This window comes from Gavia stellata, chromosome 6, assembly GCF_030936135.1.
Source record: "Gavia stellata isolate bGavSte3 chromosome 6, bGavSte3.hap2, whole genome shotgun sequence".
NCBI classification, from domain to species: domain Eukaryota; kingdom Metazoa; phylum Chordata; class Aves; order Gaviiformes; family Gaviidae; genus Gavia; species Gavia stellata.
In genome coordinates this window covers 12,433,088-12,452,360 of record NC_082599.1, presented here as the reverse complement: position 1 = coordinate 12,452,360, position 19,273 = coordinate 12,433,088, and the positions used below count along the sequence as shown (strand labels likewise).

General features: G+C 42.6%; 1 protein-coding gene across 1 annotated transcript in view; it reads left to right on the top strand.

Annotated features, from left to right (window-relative positions):
- The window catches only part of ADARB2 (adenosine deaminase RNA specific B2 (inactive)), a 113,045-nt gene that overhangs the window by 83,555 nt on the left and 10,217 nt on the right, over positions 1 to 19,273 (top strand). The window contains exon 7 of the mRNA XM_059818793.1: positions 9,365 to 9,533. Within this exon, the coding sequence (XP_059674776.1) occupies positions 9,365 to 9,533 (169 nt within the window). The remainder of the gene's footprint in view (positions 1 to 9,364; positions 9,534 to 19,273) is intronic.

The following is a 19,273-nucleotide window of genomic DNA, read 5'->3' as shown; positions in this document are numbered from 1 at the left end:
CCATACTAAACCTTTTGTCAATCCCTAGGGTCAGCTCTAGCCCCTAAACCTGGCAGAGAAACTAGTGATGTCCAGGCTTAGAAAGAGTGTGGTGACTTTGTGAAAGCACTTGTGGTTTTATTGGTATTACCATGCTTGACCCCAGAATGCAACTCTGAAAGAGGTTCTTGTTTTGCTACACTGGACATCCTAAAGCTTTCCGTGCCAATTAATCAACCTGTGAAAATTTGCTATTGCTTCATATTTCATTATTAATCTCTGCCAGGCTGGGTAGTTAGGTTTCTATCACACAGAATGACAAAATCATTAATGTTGGAAAAGACCTTTAAGATCATCAAGTCCAACCATCAACCCAACACCACCATGCCCACTAAACCATGTCCCGAAGTGCCTAGTGGACATTTGCTAAAGCGGACTAGTGAATAACCACTTCTCTTCATGGACAACTTTCAGGTCTCAAAGTACTGACTGGCTGGAAAGAAATCAAAACCTGTCAGGCAAAATTTTGAAATAAAATAATTGTGTGAAAGTGGAATCACATCCTTTATTTTTCATGTCTCCTGGTCAGCAGCACACTACCAAGGGGTAGAAAAAACCCTACTTCATTTTCTTCCATGCCTAGTTCAGGGTGAGCTTTTTCATTCAAGGCCACTTAAAGAAGAACTTGAATCTGTATTTCCCAAGTCCTGGGTCAGGGCTCCAGTGAATTCACTATCAGCTGAGCTAGACAGCTGCCTTTCTTCAGTCTCTGTTACAAAACTTTGTCAGAACTGATACATCATGAGAAAACTCTTCGGCTTTGGCAATGCATTGAAAACGTCCCAGTTCCCTCTCCTTGTGATATTCTTGGCTGCTTTTGCTTATTTGGGTTTTGTTGTTTCAGGGGAACATTTAAAGTAGAAAATAAGATTTTTTAGAAGGATGTGTCATCACAGTGCCAGTGTATCTGGGAAAAGAGAAAGAATATGCTGGAAACTACAGATTGCTCAAAGCCAACATTGGCCACAGCTTTGAAAAGCTTTCATGTAAAGCAAAATGTGTTTGTTAGGATTCAGGAAAACAGGTTTCCACAGCTATAACCAGATACTAATTTTAACAGAATACTTGAATCGCCAAAGGGAATTGCACTGTATGTATTGATTCTGCTTCATTATGGGTTTTGCTGCTTTGTAAAACACTGCATTTGGACACAATGTTCAGATGTGATAAAAAGGCTACATTAATCAGCAAAAGGCCGTGGCTGAGAAGCTTTCAGAATAGTAGTAGAAAATTTCACCAAGAAAAGCTGTTTGTTCCTAAATTTGTCCAGACCAAGGAATAATAATGTCTGAGGTTCTCCATGGTCCCCTGAAGCAGGGGCAAAGAGACCGCATGCTCCTGAACATGGCTGCCCCAGTTCCACCCCCAACATCCCATACCCTGCTAGAGATACGCACCTAATACGCACATGTTTTGGGTGGAACAGATCAAAACATAGTTGGGAAAAATCCCTGTGGGCAAAAACTACACCTACTCGGATCTACTTCGGTCTAATTTACCCTTCCACTGAGTGGGAGTCACAGGTAAAGCTCATGAGCTGAGTTTTGTAAAGCTCATGAGCTGAGTTTTATAAAGCTTGTCAGGCAACTCTAGGTCCAATTCAGATCTCTGTGGGACTCTTGAAAGCCTAAGGAGTCCCGAGGAGTTTCTTAGAGTCTTATGAAGAAAGAAATCAGAAGACAGCTGCGTAAGAGTGACCAACAATTTAGTCTTAACCATGACTCTGCTGGTACTTCTCTAGCTAGCCTTGAGCTACTCACTTTACTCTGGTCATTTCTATTTCCATACCTGTAAAACGGCAATAAAAGGTATCCAGCTGTCACAACTTTGAGGAAGGGCAATTAATGCTCAGAGTAGGATATTAAAATGGAAAGCACTATATATTCTGAGCACTATTATTTCATTATTCAAAATAATTTAGTAATTACAATCCATAGCTTTTTAAGGCCAGCAGGGACTATTTCCTGATGATCTAGATTGAATTTCTCCAGCCAGAGGCCATAGGACTTTACTCAGTAATTTCCATCTACAGCTCTAGAAGCTGAAGTTGAACCAGGGTATGTCTGGTGATACAGCAGGAACCACAGCCTCTCTAGGCTCATACCAATCACAGCAGGGCTGAGTATCTATCAATATTATTGACAGATTTCTGTTGTTTCTGTCTCACGGGGTTCATTTTTTGTTTTCATATTTTGCTGACTTCTTTCATAGCGTTTTTCTTAAATCACTCTTGAAGATTTCAATTTCCAAACAACAACAAAAATCCCAAAGCCACATGAATAACAGCATATTTTGTTGATAAAAGAAAGAGGGTTATGTTGAATAACACATTCCCTTTATGTTTGTGTAAACTTTTTAATTAAAACATGGCAGGGGAGAGAATTTTCACCAAATGGGCAATTCCAGTGATGTTGACAATTTTTCACACAAAGTATATTTAAAAGATAAAGCCTAGCTTTAAGGGAAAATATTTTTAATTTAAAAAATGTACGAAAAAGATATGATGACGCATAGCTTAGGACATAGGTGAACAACTGGTGCCCACTGGCCTCCAACTGATGGAGCATCTTGCTCTCCACACGCAGCTTCCAGCCACTGCCCTGGCTTTGCTTGACCACTGACCCGGGCACCAGCAGCAGCTCCCCACACTGTCAAAGATGAGCTGATCATTGCAGGACACCAGATAATGTGCCTTCTGTGGCTGCTGACAAGGCTCATGAAGGCTTCAGAGGCAGAAGTTTTCTCCATCACACAGTTCACAGCGCCAGCACAGCCCTTTGCCAGGTCTCTAGACTTTGCTCTGCTGGGGCAGCTGCACTTCCAAAGCAATGGCGTTGCACATCTGATTTTAGATGAGAGGAGCAATTAGTAATTAAAAATAATGATCTTGAAGTGTTTGAGTTGTACTTTCCTTGATTGCCACATGCAATCTTAATTCCACTCATAAATCTTGTGCTTTTGGCTTCAACATACTAATGCACTTCTACTGCAGAGCAGGCTGGAGTCTGCAGCCTGCGTTTGTAGGTGGCATCAAGGATCTCCTCCATGCCTGACCCAGTACTGCTCATTCCTCTTTGCCTGTAACAGTTATTTATAACTCTCAGAGAAAACAGTGCATGACTTTATTGCCAACAAATTTTTTTAAAGAAAATTTTAGCTAGTTACATTTTGATCCCAGGGGTTTCTTGAAAACAGACATTAGAAAAAACTAGTTTGTAGGGTATATATTTTGATCTATTTCTCAGATATTCATCTTTTTTGTCCCAGGGGGCTAAAGCTTGCTGAGAGACCAGGACTTACTTAGAAGTTAGCACAATGGCAAAATGGATTTCATGTCTCAGAGAGCTGTCCTCCACTCTAGCAGTTAGTTTCATAAAGCTATTCTAGCACGTCTCCCTAGGATGAGCATTCAACACATTTCATATCATTCTACAAAAATAATAAAAAGTCTTTGCAAGATGCTATGTCACCTGAACAGATGAAATTTTGCCCCTCAGTGATCATATATGAAGGCATTTTGATGGAACAAAACAAAGAGTTTTCATTAAAACAGTCGGTGATGAACTTCACTATGATGGAGTACCATTCTCACACCCTTCCTACAGCTACTATCTTTAACAACACAGCTCAAACCAAAAATCATAATTTAATTAATAGGTACTGAAAACAGATAAGGACAAATAATACAGTCATTTCCTTTCTGTTCTTTTGGATTCAAACTTCAATTTTTTCCCATCACTGATTCTTCTTATGGATTAAACACCATGTATTGAACTATGAATGGGCAAATTGCCTTTGCTTTCACACCTTATCTGTACATCACTTGAAACTACTGGCAGATGAAAAATTATGGAAGAAGTAGAAAGATTCAAAAATCTTATTTTAAGATTAATGATGAGGAGAAAGAATAACACACTGAAGGTAACATCTTTTATCAGGTCATGGTATATCTGACTGCTGTCCAAAGCCAGGATTTCAGCCAGAAAAGATGCAGGGAGGAGGGAAAAGGTAAAGAAGTTCAGTTTCAACTGTTAATTTCCATTCCACAAATTGCAGGTGTCCCAGGTTTTGTAACATTCTCAGATAAAGTATGTATTCGGTATTTATATTTGTATACAGGGCTTAATGATGTGCTCCAAACCCCAGATCTGCGCTGCATGGCTGTGGGAGTGAGCAGAAGAGCTCCCCTGGGACCACATTCAGATGCAATAGGCCTCCTGGCCTATGTTTTAAAACCATATATTGACTTTAAGGGATTCAACTTGATGTACTTTAAACCTGTGCAAGGCAGATGCTTGTGTTCCCTCCCAGGAAGGATGCATCCCTGGACCCGGCACAGAGGTAGCACTAAAGACCCTCAGAGAAGACCACTGCTTTTACCTGTCTAGACCTCGACATGGTGAATCCTACCCTCAGAAGCCACAATTCAACTTTGCACGTTGTGACAGGACCTATTCTTTTTTTCCTAAATCCAGGCTTCTTTCAGAATGTCCCTAAAGTTTCTTGCTTTCAAAAGCTGGCCCGCTGCATTTTAGCCTCGCTCTCTGCTTGTCACTGAAACACAACGCAGCAGAGATTTATTTGACCAGCCATCCTACCCAGCAAAGGAGACACAGCCAAAGCATTCAGTGTACCATGATGCTCACTTCAACACTTCCAGAAATAGTAATATTGTACATTTATTCAGCATCTGCTTGAGGAAAGTGCATCTCTAATAAGCATCAAAAGACAAAGGCAGTCAGATGTTAATACTTCTCTTTCCACCCCTTTGTTTCAAACCACTCTAAGGAAGCTTTATAAACCATGCTGATGGATGGAGGGTCCAGCACTGAAAAAATGCAAGATAGGCTGTTTTATTTCTTCTTTCATGAGGAGAGAAGAGCCTCCACTGAAGCAGGGAAATAGAAAATGAACCTCTGAGGCAGTCATGCAAAATTTCAGACAGAGCCTTACTCGTGTGATTCTGTTTAATCACCATCCATTTCCTCTTCACTCTTCAACTAAATAATAAATATGGAGTGGCTTTTTTCATTGCCATTTGAGCCAGAACTGGTCCTGCAGAAAATATGAAAATAAGGGGTGAGCCTTGAAATCAGTGGGTTTCACTGATTTTAAATACAAGGCACCTGTGTAAATTTATAATCCAATCATTAATAATCCAGCGCCTTTTTATCTTAGGAACTCTCAGGAGTAATTTCCACATCTGAGTAGAGCACACATCATAAATCCACTCCAAATGATTTTTAAATTTGTCCTTTCCAATTCTGGTTTGAATTGACATTTTGTTCTGGTTGAAGTGGCATCCTCAGACGCCTTCTCCCCTGCAATTAGTTGAGATTAAGCAGTTGGAGAACCAGCACAGCAAAGATCAGAAATGCTTAGAGTCACTGATGCTTTGATCATACTGAACAGCAGAACAGCAGTAGGCTGTAGTATGTGACTTTAAGTTGCATAAATAAATATATTTCGGAGACTGCTTTAAAATGATCTGTAGCAGGCTGTGCCAGCAAGTGGACTGCGTTTTTTACACTGGCAAGCAGTTTATGCGCTAGAGTCTGTCTGCAGCTTCAGTGCAAAACACACAGAGCCTCATCTTTTTCTTTGTTCAATATTTATATCTTCCTGCACTACTTAATGACATGCTAAAAAATAACTAAGTGCGTTCCAATTGCGGATCTGGATTTATTTAATCATTGTCAATCTGAAAGTATTCAGAGCTTTGGGTTATTAGTATTTTATATAAAAGCTACAGATCATCTTTTGGAGCATGTGTGCCAGTAATGTGAGCAGCCTGAGACAGGCAGTACAGCACAGGGTTTTAGTCACACCCTATTCGTTGAATTTAATAGCAGTTGAGCAGCTAAAACCCCTTATCAGTGCTGTGGAAGTGTATCCCAGGGTGAGCGTACACTGGCCACAGCTGCCTGAATCCTATCAGCTAATGCTGTCTGCTTGGCTGCACCCTGGGTAGAACCCACATTATGGGGAGCAAAGTTTGACACGTGGGCTGAGTTAAGATGAGCGTTTGGAAACTGAGATAGTCTGTGCACTTACACACACTTCCTAAATGCTTTTAAAAACTTTATTATTCAGTTTCTGGTACTTGCAGGCCAGGGCTGAGATGCTACAGTAACAACCAGACGTGGAGTACTTTGGTCTTTGCATTTCCTCTGGTCCTGAGGGAAACTGAGAAGACCAAATAGACAAATAAAAAATTAAATAAGCAGACCCCCCAGTCTCACAGAAATGTTTCAAAATGTTGGTCTATGCTTTAAATGCCCCAAGTGCTCAACAGTTGTTTGCAGGGCTGCTTCTTCTTACCCTGACCTGGCTCTCTCAGCTCTGTCAGCACATTGTGGAATGCTTTGCCCCTCACTAGGTAATATTTATGTAGTAAAATCAAAGTCACTTAAACGATGGGTTGCTCATCTTGTCATGCAGTCAGTAAAATTCCCTAGCAGTTACATGTCCCTTTGCATGTATGCAAAATGTAGGCGTACCAACATGGTGAACTGTCTGAAAAAGAGAGTAATCTAGGAGACCAATGCACCTACAGCGGAAGGTCAGAGTGGGAGCTGAGAAAGCGAGAGGAATGTAGAGAGAGATAGAAAATGGGGAGAGAAAGGCCCAACATGAGAAAACAATCTTCTAAAAAAAAGATGGAGAAAGAAACACTAAAAACTCGTTTTGTCCTGGGGGATTTCCAGCAGGTGGACTCCTGTGGTAAATCTTTATTGAAAGGATAGCATCTGGTTTTCATAAACAGTTTTTGAGCAGTACCTTTAAATGAATTTGCAGAAGAAGGAAGCATCATTATCTTCATTATACCTGCGGGAAAGCTTAGGAGAAGAGAATTGATTTGCTTAAAGCCAAACTTTCTACCAGCCGAAACAGCAATAGTCTCTTGACTCACTCTTCACTGCTTCCCTGGCAGAGGTCTAGCTCTGCCGTGCACCAGTTCTCGGTGTGTGCAGACTAAGGCAAAGTGGGTTTGCTATACATTTCTTGCTGTTGCTCAGTGAGATGTGTTTGCTAAGCAGAAGTGATCACTTTCTCCTTTTGTTGTCCAAATTTCATGGCACCTTCCCCACGACTCTGTTGTTTAGTAATAAAAAATGCCGCTCACCACTGCTTGAAGTTTTTAAAAAATTAGTTTCCCTGCAGAGTCCCAAGAAAAATATGGACCAGTTCCCAGATAGCTAATCCCATCCAAAGAGCATCCTCTGAACAATACTGCAGGAGGCATCCCAGGCAAGAGGGATGTGCATAGGATCAGCACACATGGCCATGAAAATATTTTCCCAACAGTGTTGGCACAGGTCAGCAATTTGAGGGGAGAGGGATCTGAGACATTTCTGAGAGTTTGGCATTTTTGTTTATTGAATTTTTCATTTGTCTTCATTGGTTCTTCCCAGTTTCCCCCAGGACTGAAGTTTGAGAAGCCACAATACTCTAAGTCTGCTGGTTACTGCAGTCTCTCCGTTTGTGAGGTGCTCTGTGACAACTGGGCACAAGTACCTCCATGTCCCCCCCGGGACATCGCTGCTGATGGCGATGGCAGTGCAATAACCGCTCTCCCCCAAACTTGGTTCCTGAAGCAGCACAAACAAACCCTACAGTATTTGCAAACATTTCAGATATGATGGAGCCTGGTTTTGGGTGGGAATTGGTTCCAACCATGGCCAGTCAATCCAAATGATACCTGGTCCAGCCCGCTGCTGGCACACACATCCCCTTCTTAAATTTTAAAAAAAGCTGGAAGGAAGCAAGGAGGCAATGATCGGTGGGGGCTCAGCTGCCCATCTGCTGGCAGGTCACAGCTGACTCTGCTGTTCTACACGTCTTGGCTGCCTCTGCTAATCCCAATGGACCGAAGCAATTTAGTTTCCCATTCCCTTTTTGTAAACGATCCATTGGCAGCAGTCAAAGTCAATCAGTTGCTTCCACCAGGGCTCGCAGACAGACAACAGTCGTACAAAGCAAAGACGGTAAAAAATGACAGAGGGAGAGAGCGGGCGGCTAGGGAGCCTGCACGGAGCCTGCCGCTGGCAGCTGGAGGTTCGATCAGCTCCACATCCCGTGGCACCCCCCTGTACTCAATGCCAGGAACCCAGGCAGCCCCATAGCCTGCTGAGGGCTGACGAGCATCACCATCGCAAGCAGAAGCCCTCTGGTCCAGCTGAGGGGCAAGCCATAGAAAAATACACTGGAGAGTTGGGAATACGGGCAAAAGCAGTCTGGAGAAGCAGTACTCCTTTTCCTTGAAAGCAAAGGCCGTCACGTACCATCTTTCATTGTTTTCCTTTGGGCTAAAGGCAAATTGTGAAAGGTCTGCTTCACAGAGAAGGTGTCCTCCAGTGAAACCGTCTGAGAGTAAGACAGTGAGCAGACCCAGAGGATTCCCTTGCTCCTACATTGCTGTTCTTTTACAACCAAAATATCCAGGGGTAAAGTAGCAGTTTAAAGAGGGTAAGAGTGATTTTGATAATGAACTTCAGTTTTTCTCTTTTCATAAATATGAAGGTGAAGTACTTTAGAAATGTCATTATCTTCTGCACTTACTGCGTATCTGCAGGATGCAGTTAAGTTCACTGTAGCACCAGACAAGTGCATTAGCTGCTTGCCCTGCACCACCTCAAAGGCAGCTGTCTTGCACTCAAATATATAGTATCGCTGAAGTGACGGATGGCAATTGCAGAAAAGACATCGGTATGACACAAAGTACCTCAGTTTAGGGATATTATAGAGGGAATTTAAGCAATGAATAACTACCAAGTTTTGATTTGCTTTTGATCCAGAGTTTAAAACTTGAGCTTCTGAGAATTTTCAGTGAAATTTTGTGATAACGAACTAGAAACTCAGTTCTGAAACTATTCAGAAAATGACACTGAATATCACACTGGGATATTGGACTGTATTGGGTCAGGCAGGTGAGTCTTTGACCACACTCATTGAACCAAGGTTGTCCAAATATTCCCCTGACACAGCTCAATCCTGTAAGCCTGGAGTGAAACCAAGAATTTGTACTGCCTCTTTAATAAACAGAGCACCTCTGTTCTTAAATATGGAAGGGAATGGGAATGGGAACATGAGCTCAGCATGTGCTGTATGAAAGTTTTGATTGATGTGAAAAGACAACCATGCTAGGGAGCACATACTTTTCTCCATTGTGCTGCCTTCTTGGGCTGTAATCTTATCTGATTTTGCATCCAATTTAAAGGACCTCCACAGGTGGTTCTGCACAGGCAAGTTGCGGCATCAATACATCCTCTCAGTTTCTTTCTGAAAACATTTAATTATTGTCTCTTCTGTTTATTTTGCCCAGTGAACAGCAGCAAGCACATAGTGAGAAAATACCGTGGGCACCTCCGAACAAAGATCGAGTCTGGAGAAGGAACCATACCCGTCCGGTGTCATAACGCAGCTCAGACATGGGATGGCGTGTTGCTGGGAGAGCAGCTCATCACGATGTCCTGTACAGACAAAATCGCCAGGTAGCGTAGCACCTCATGTATATACATGGCAAAACTCTTTGCATGCAGAAATGAAGTCTGATGCCACAGAGGATTACAGCTGCTGGTGGGGAATAACTAGCAGGTGCTGACAAACCCTGCGGAAACCAAGACCTCCTTTGTATGCAAAAACAGATGATATAAATAGGATGGAATGTAAATGGGACATTTTCCCAAATTCTCCATGGGTCGTTAGTTGCTTTTTACAGTGTGACAAAAATAGAAACCCTCTTTGCAGCATTTTTGCCAATAGAATTTCAGTGTGCAAATAAAATACATCCACTCTGCTCTTATTGGATCATTTACCACAAAACTTACAAACCAACCATCATGCAGATAAACTTAGCTCGTCTGCACCGTATTGGATAAAGTGGCCTAAAAGCTGCTAGGAATATTTCTACTATTTTGAACATCATTGCAGATCTGTTATGTCACAGACCCCTCTCTGGCTTTCTGCTCTGTCCTGTAAATACAACATAAATTTACGTAGAATAATTGCCGTATAATAAATATTTCATATTGGTGGCATATAAAATGTCATCACACTCACCATTCTCAATTTAGGGTGTTAACTAATAGCAAATCACAGAATCACAGAATCACTAAGGTTGGAAAAGACCTGTGAGATCATCAAGTCCAACCATTAACCAAAAAAAAAAAATGAAAAACAAAAAAACACACCACACAGCACCATGCCCATCAAGCCACGTCCCACAATGCCACGTCCACACGTTCCTTGAATACCTCCAGAGAGGGTGACTCCACCACCTCCCTGGGCAGTCTATTCCAGTGTGTTACCACTCTCTCAGTAAAGAAATTTTTCCTAATATCCAGTCTGAATCTCCCCTGGTGCAGCTTGAGGCTATTTCCTCTTGTCCTGTCACTCATCACTTGGGAGAAGAGACCAACACCCACCTCTCTGCAACCCCCTTTCAGGTAATTGTAGAGAGCGATGAGGTCTCCCCTCAGCCTCCTCTTCTGCAGACTAAACAACCCCAGAATGATGGCTATCACAAACTGAAAACAAAGTGTGTACGTTTGGATGCACACTTATTATACTATTAGTACATATCTAAAAATGCATGTATACTTATGCTCATAATTATGCATATATTATCTGCATTAGCTATAGATGCAGCTCTACATGTAAAATACATTACATTATAGCTATAAAAATGTAAATGTTATGATCAAATTCTCTGCTGGAATATCATGCCGAAGAACTCAGTCAAATTACATCAGCCAAGAATGTGGCCCAATTATTAAAGGCCAATATAAACATAATCTTTCAAAAAAGCATAAAGCTTTTGATTAATGCAAATGCATAAATTCTGCTGTTAGCTTTAACCAGATGACCTACTGAAGTTAAATTAGTCTGTAGGCTTAGCAAAGCCTGGCATTTTGACAGAAAAATGTGTGACTGCACCAGCAAATGGAAATACTGACAGACTCAAAAAATCCGCCCTCTGCTAAGTGTAATTGTCACAACTGTTGTGTTTGCATGAAGGATAAAGAGCAACTTCTGCTATAATGTTTTTATTTATTCATAAAGAGATAACAGAAAACACAAACTGTTTTCAGTGGATCTCTGCACTGTTTTTAGATGCAGTTAGGTTTTCCAAATTCAGACTCAAAAAACTAAGCAAATTTAAGTTCAAGAATGGAAATACTACACTCTCTGTAGTTCTGAATGTCACTAGCCAGTGAATTAAATATCAGTTTTGCGAACAGTATTACATTTGCTATTGATGGGGATGTTGACTGCAATGCACAATCTCAGAAGTTGGGTTTTCTCCAAGCATATCTGCTAAGCACTTTCAGTGAATTCTTTCCTTGTGGCTACATATCTAAACAGCATTTAAGTCTGTGAAGAAAAAAAGAATCTACCACAAAGTTTTCCAGGATAAAAAAAATTTTGCAGCTCTCATCTTTAATATTATTATTGCAATGTTTTATTAATTTCTGCAATTTTTATTATTTATTTGCACTGTAACTCAAATGGGCATGGGATTTTCCTAGACAAAAAAAAATCAGCAATTGGTGCTCCCTGCTTTGAACAACAAATGTTTCTTCTCTGTGGGGGCAGTTAAAAGCTCTGAGGCTGAGAAAACGGGTGGAAAAAGCAACATTTGTAGGAATGGTGGTACTGTTGTGGCACTACAAATGCTTAGAGTTTCAAGGAAGAGGGAACGGTTGTTCCTAATAAAGGGGAAGGATAGAGATGGGAAATGATCATAGAAGAGGTTATTTGTGGGTCTGGTGCAAGCAGCTCCAGTAACTAGAAGTGATGGAAACCAGATTACGGACCCAAACAGGGATTTTGAATAGAAAAATTCAAAGTTAATAACTAGAGAGCATGGAGTTGAATGCAATAAAAAAAAAAAAAGCTCTTTCATAAGGAAAACCAAGAAAGGCAAATGGAGTCCAGAGAATGCTGGTGGCATCACCATGGCATGTACCATAGTAAAGGGTCCGAAAGCTTCTAGAAAGAGTGCCCAAGGCTATATAGAGATGCTCCAACCCTGGCTGCACTTGGAGGTCATGCCTTTCTTTCCTTCTCTCTCACGGTCACATTGTGAGACCTGGTTCTGCAATTTTATTTCCACCGGCCTCCTAATTATATATATTCGTGTCATAACTTCAGTTGGATTCACAAGTTCTCATTTGGGAATCACTGTGTTAGTGAAAACAAAGCACCAATAATGCAGGAAATGTTAAAAAAAAAATCTCTTGCGCAGCAGAAAATATGCAGTACCCTCAGGGCTGACCACCACTGACAATATTGCTGGAGATTTTTAGTTGCTATAAATTTTATGTAGAGCTTGGCAAACAGTGGTGAGAAGAGGTTTGGATATCTGCAATAAACTGTATCCTAAATTTCAGTTTGCCACATTAAATATGATCTACGATCAACTTCTATCCTTATAATCCTCACCCATAAGGGGGAGAGACCAAAGGTTTCTTCACCTGACCTTTGTTTCAGCGCATATAGGGCTCTTCTCTGCCTTCTTTGCCTCTGGCCATAGCAAGTACAGGCAGGAAAGGAGTTCAGTGGATGAGGAGGTTGCTTTGTGAGGGCCTTTTCCCTGCTCCCGCCCCCACTGAAGAGATCAGTAGGTGGGTTCTGTGCCACATTTCAGACCCTTCAAATGACTGTGGGATGCGGGACTCTGGTTGCACATCATCTGGACTTGTCTCACAATGAGAAAAAAAGATCTCCAAAGCTGAAATTCATGTTTGTATAACAGAGATTTGACAAAAATCTGGCTTGTATACTTTGGATTTTATTGCTTGTAAAAGCCCCTTAGGAGCACTGGGCTATTAGAGACTGTTTCCTCTTGAGAACCTAGCCAGTAGCTGCTAAAATATACATCATTTTGCATTATTTGCAGAGGACATTGCTATCAGAATATCAAAGAACAGAGACAGTTAATCAGGGAAGTGAATAATATTCTATAAATCATGTATCTAACGATTTATGTTTTTTCTTGCTTGCAGGATAGCCATAAGCAGAGAGTGGTTTAATCAGATTTATTTTTTATTCAAAGGCATTTAGCAATTTTTATTACTATCACCACAAGCTTGAGAGAATTTGATGCTTGGTATGCATTATTTGGGCTCTGTGGCTGTGTTGAGATTGCAGGATAAACAGCCTGGTATCATACCTATTCCCTTACAGAATTAAAGCACAAACACTTCTGGCATGAATACTCATGTTATTTGGCTCAGGCAGGGAATTACGAGATGAAATTCTGTGACTGCATTATAAAGGAGGTCAGACTAGATCTTGGTGGTTCCTTCTGGCTTTAAAAACCTATGCATTTATATGTGCAAATTTAAAGTTTGGGCTCTGTGAATCCCCAAATAACCCACCCTAGGACAGTGTTAGCTTTTACACTCACAACTTTGGCTAGTCTCACAGAGGAGCTGCAGTGCGTTCAGCCTCTCAGTGCCATAGATATTAAGATTAAATCACGTTCTTTAGACCCAAAGTTCATTAGTTACACAAACACCAAAGATTTCGACCTCCATTTTCCTCTATAATGTACACCGTATACACTTGTGAAATAGCAGCAATATCATGAGCAAAATAATTTTGAAAATTATTATCTGTTTGGGGAAAAATCTGTGTCATTTAACATTTTCTTGATGCTAATCATAACCTATATTGCGACCTTTATGTCAGCAGAGACATTGCAGCCCTAAGAGCATTTAGGCTTTTTGTGACAGCAAACCCATTTGTACAATAGGCCAAATTAAATCTCTTTTCATCTCCCTCTCTCACACTAAGGCTGGATGCAGGAGCAGCTCGTACCTTTGCTTATTAGGTCAGTGCAAGGTTAATGCTGCTGCTGGTGGAAGTCTCTGCAGCTGCTGTTCAGGAGCAGACAGATTTTTGAAGGAAAATTGACATATGTACTCACATACACACACAGGCATGCACACACACAGACACACAAGCACACACATTTAGGTAAAAAAGGATATCTCTGTAGTTCAGCTCCTCTTTGAGGATCTGAATGCAATGGCCAAACATTAGGAAGGTTCAGCACTAAATTCTGTCTCGGACAGAACGTTCACACCAGTGAGGACTGACAGGTGCTCAGGTTCCCACTGGCTGCGGGGGTGAGCTTTGCAGCACCCTTTTGGTGCCCTGGGGGGCACCCCAGGGGCCCTCAGGGGCCTCTCTGTTTGTGTCCCCTTCAGTGACATGGTCTCCAGCTGCTCAAAGCCAGCCCAGCGCTGAGCCTCTCCTCTCCCCTGCACAACACTGCTGGCTTCCCACAGCACATGAAGTGCGTGCGTGTATGCCAGATTTGCGGGTGATAGTTCACACGATCAAATGCATGGATCTATAAATAAGAATTTCTAAATGTCTCTGCTCTTTATTCCTACAGCAGAAGAAATATGAAAGACTGGGCAAAATATTAAATAACCATGCACTTCTCTTACTCAAGTCCCTCTGGATAGACTTGTAGGGGAAAGTCAGAGTCTGCCACATAGTACAGAAACCTCCTTCCCTTCCATAAGGTTTGTCTTCAGACTCACAGAAACATTGTCTGAGCTTCAGGCCAACCTGTTTCCACCATAGCTCATCCCCACCATGCACCCAGTTTGACAACACATACCACCTGTGCTCCTTTCTCTATAAAGTTTCCTGTTCTGTGCTCTGAACTCACCAAGTTTATACAGAATCACAGAATCACTATGGTTGGAAAAGACCTATAAGATCATCAAGTCCAACCATCAACCCAACACCACCATGCCCATTAAACCATGTCCCACAGTGCCTCATCCACACGTTCCTTGAACACCTCCAGTGAGGGTGACTCCACCATGTCCCTGGGCAGCCTGTTCCAGTGTTTCACCACTCTCTCAGTAAAGAAATTTTTCCTAATATCCAGCCTGAACCTCCCCTGGCGCAACTTGAGGCCGTTTCCTCTTGTCCTGTCACTAGTCACTTGGGAGAAGAGACCAACACCCACCTCTCTGCAACCTCCTTTCAGGTAATTGTAGAGAGCGATGAGGTCTCCCCTCAGCCTCCTCTTCTCCAGACTGAACAACCCCAGTTCCCTCAGCCGCTCCTCAGAAGACTTGTGCTCCAGACCCCTCACCAGCTTCGTCGCCCTTCTCTGGACACGCTCCAGCACCTCAATGTCCTTCTTGGAGTGAGGGGCCCAAAACTGAACACAGCATTCGAGGTGCGGCCTCACCAGTGCCGAGTACAGGGGCATGATCACCTCCCTACTCCTGCTGACCACACTATTTCTGATACAGGCCAGGATGCCGTTCGCCTTCTTGGCCACCTGGGCACACTGCTGGCTCATCTTCAGCCGGCTGTCAATCAACACCCCCAGGTCCTTTTCTGCAGGGCAGCTTTCCAGCCACTCGTCCCCAAGCCTGTAGCATTGCATGGGGTTGTTGTGACCAAAGTGCAGGACCCGGCACTTGGCCTTGTTGAACCTCATACAGTTGGCCTCGGCCCATCGATCCAGCCTGTCCAGATCCCTCTGCAGAGCCTTCCTTCCCTCGAGCAAATCAACACTCCCACCCAACTTGGTGTCATCTGCAGACTTACTGAGGGAGCACGCAATCCCCTCATCTCATCACCAGCACCTGAGTCCCTTCTTTTTCCATGCAGAGAAACTGGAGAAGTTATTTCTCCCAGCATCAACCCATCCAAAATAGCAGGGCCTTCCCCCCACCAAATAGCTGCATAGAAAAGTTCAATGATTGCCATTGCCTGTGGTTTGGCAGAGAATTGCAACAGTGCTGGGAGCACGTGGAGGAGGCCACCATGGCACTCCACAACACAGCAGACCCATAGCATAAACAGGCATTCCCAGGTCCTATGTCCTCACATCACCTCCACTGCCATGCACATGCAAATTATTTTGAGGAGAGATGCCAGCTTTCTGTGCATCAAACTTGCATCTACACACACTAATAGTGTACAGACATACTTGTAAATGCATGAGCTGTGACACTTGTCCTCTTTCAGAAATGGGCATCTGCAGCTTCCCTTGCAGGGTGCAGGCTTGGGGAACGTACTTTACAGGGTGCAGGGTTTCGAAGGAACAATCCTCATAAACACTGCCTTTATACATCAAATAAAAGCTAGAATTCAGTGTTTATTTTGTAAGCTCTGGCCTTAAAATTGTTTTCTTACCACCGCTTCTCAAAAGGTCACCTTTAAAAGACTGTGTATTTTCTTGCCATCAGGTTAATGGTCATCCACTTCCTCGTACTTCACAAAACCAGTGACATTAAGCCCAGAGGTTAAATAAGACCTTGAACATCTAACTTATACCTCACCTGGAAAATGACACAAACTATAACAAAGGACCTCCAAACTTTGCATTACAGCATTGACAGTCTATTCTTGTCCCATGGCTAAGGTTTGTGGATTATTCGGGCCCACAAGCTAGAGAATAGGAAGGAATCTTTATTGAGAATATGTTCAGAGTATTGCAAGGTAATGTAGCTTAAGGCACTGTTTCAGGATTTAACAGTGGGAGTCTGAAGTAGCGTTTTACAAGATGATTTGAGCACATTAAGCTGTACTTAAATGTAGCATATAAAAATGCAAGAGTAACAGCCAGTGTTAGAAATTGGCATTCTTAAGTCTATTTTAGTGTTAGCCTGTTGACCAGAGCCATTGTTAACAAAAGACTGAGCCTGACAAGGTAACTGAGAAAAGCTACTTCAAAGGCTGCATATTAATGTAAATGAAAATCAATTAACACAGCCAGATCTTCAATTAGAGATGATTTGTGCACACAATTTGTAATTCTCTCTCTTAACCCCTTTCTGTGTGACTGAGATTTTAATTTCAATCTTTCACCACAAGGTATGTTCCAGAAAACATATATAAACCACCTACTGTTAAAATACAGATCAAAAACTAATGCACTAGTTCCAGTTTCCAAACCAATAATAGCTAAATGGTTGTATAAATAGGAACACCACAGGTGTTCTGCTGAGCACAGGCCACCATGAATAACAATTTATATTGTGTGAAGCATAGCTAGAAATATTGGTAACAGAAACTATGGTACAGGAGGTTAACAACACGCCAAGCGGGTAAGACTTAAAGCTCTTAATAATGACCCAAAAAAAAGTGTCTTTTCTAAAAAGCCTTAACAAAATAAGCTTTGAAATTCATCAGCAGTGCTTTTTAATGGGCAAGGTTTCCGAAGGTCCCGAGGAGACACTTCAGTCTCACCAAGCTTCAATGGCAGGTGGACACAGTTCCCTGAGATGTTTTGAAGCATCATGCAAATTTCTTCACATCTCAGTTTCGAAGCGTTTCGAGGGCAGGAGCGTGTCAGCATTCGGCTTTGAGTAACGCTATGTGCAAACCAATGCTGGAAATACTCAGCGAAGGGGCTCCAGGTGTCACACCACGTCTCAGCAATGGGCGAGGAGCTGCGTGCTGACCTGGGGGAGCCTTCCGCCCTTTGCACCCCTACGGGTTGGCCCCCAAGCCCCTTCTTTCCTCAGTATTTTTATCATCCGTGTTTCGGTTGGTCCCAGGGAGGGGCCACGGCCAGCTTGCATGGTGATGGTGCTACAGCATGCAGGTGTGGAGGCTGTGATGTGGTTATGACTTGGGCACACACTTCCCCACGCCTCGCCGGTGGTCCCGGGCTGCCAGGAGCGTGGGAGCTGGGGGGGGGCTCTGCAGGGGCTCGCCCCCAGCCTGCCCCGTGTCTGGGGCTGGGGGAGCACGGCATCTAATTAAAGAAAAGCTGCCTGCTCTGGGATGCCTCCCAGCTCGTCGCTGGCATTTCTGTGATTGACAAACAGGCAAAAATATATTTATTCAAGGATTATCTATATTGAAAACCAGACGTGGGATTTTGCCTTTGTAAACAGTGCAGTAATATCTGTTGTTTGTACAAAAGGCAGGGTATATTTTCCTTCCATTTAAAGCACCAAAAGCTCCCATATTTAAGTGAAAAGGGAAGACATTGGGTTTTATTGATCCTGCTTGCTGAAGATTTTGGGGTTTTTAAATAAGAACTGTGACTAAGGGAGCAGCGAGTTGATTTTTGCTGTATTGGAAGGATTACTATGAAGCACATAGCATATAAGTTATCAGAGAGATGCATGCCCTTGAAAACAGCCCTTAAAATCTTGCACAATTAGGAAAATTCAGAATGATCCAGCATATTTCTGAAAAAGAGAGAAAAGTCAATTTGATATATTGAGGACCTAAAATGTAACACTGCATTGCTCTGAATAATAATTTTATTTTGAAAAGCTACATTTGAAAAGAGCACTTTGTTACAGATGGGAACACAGCTACTTTCATGAACCTAAATTAGGCTACAGAGGAATAGCTCCTTCAAAAATGAACACCCTTATTGATAGTTTCATTGTTACTCAGATCTTTCCCTATCATCTACCTACAAATAACTCCATAGACGTTCAGATATCAAAAGACTGAGTCAGTACATTAGCCATGTGTGTTGGTCAAGGGATGAACAATACACAGGATAAAAGACCTTCCCCCAGATATTTGTCAGTTAAATCTATTATTTATGCAAAATACTGAACTGGCTGCTCTCTAAGGTAGGTCTTTTTATCCACAGAACAGAAGCAGAATGAGTAGCTGAAAATTTCCCACATCATTAATGTGCTTTTACTGTGCTCTGAAGGACAAGAGCAGCAGTGCAAGGGTCTTGTTTTGGCCAGCTCAGCCCAGGACTCCTCTTTTCCTAGGACTTGTGCTGACTTAGTGGGACTCATGCATGTGTTTGGGGCTGCTTTCCAGAACGAAACAAATGGCCGAACACTTTGCTGAACCTGAGCTAGACTTGAAAGGAAAGCTCCTCCTCTTGCTCTTTCATCCCTCTTCTCTGAATGGACACCGCTAAAACCGTGCTGTGTGGAACCGGGAAGTGGCCAGGGCACAGGTGGCAGTGCCACCACCCTCATCCCATTTCACCACCACCACCACGGTGGACACCAGCCTTGGCGTTGCTCAAGAAGACCCGGCAAGCTGTCCGCACTGAACATTGCCTTCTCAGTGTTGGCACCTTTTCCGATTTCTCTGTCCTTTCTACCATAGGATGCTTTCTGGTTCTGGGATGGTCTCTTTCTACACCACCTTCCACCCACCAGACACGCTTGCTTTCGCACCCTGTATGTCTCTTGTTTCTTTGGTCTGACCCCTCTGTCCAACCTGTCTTGCAGCTAATTATACCTTGAAGTTG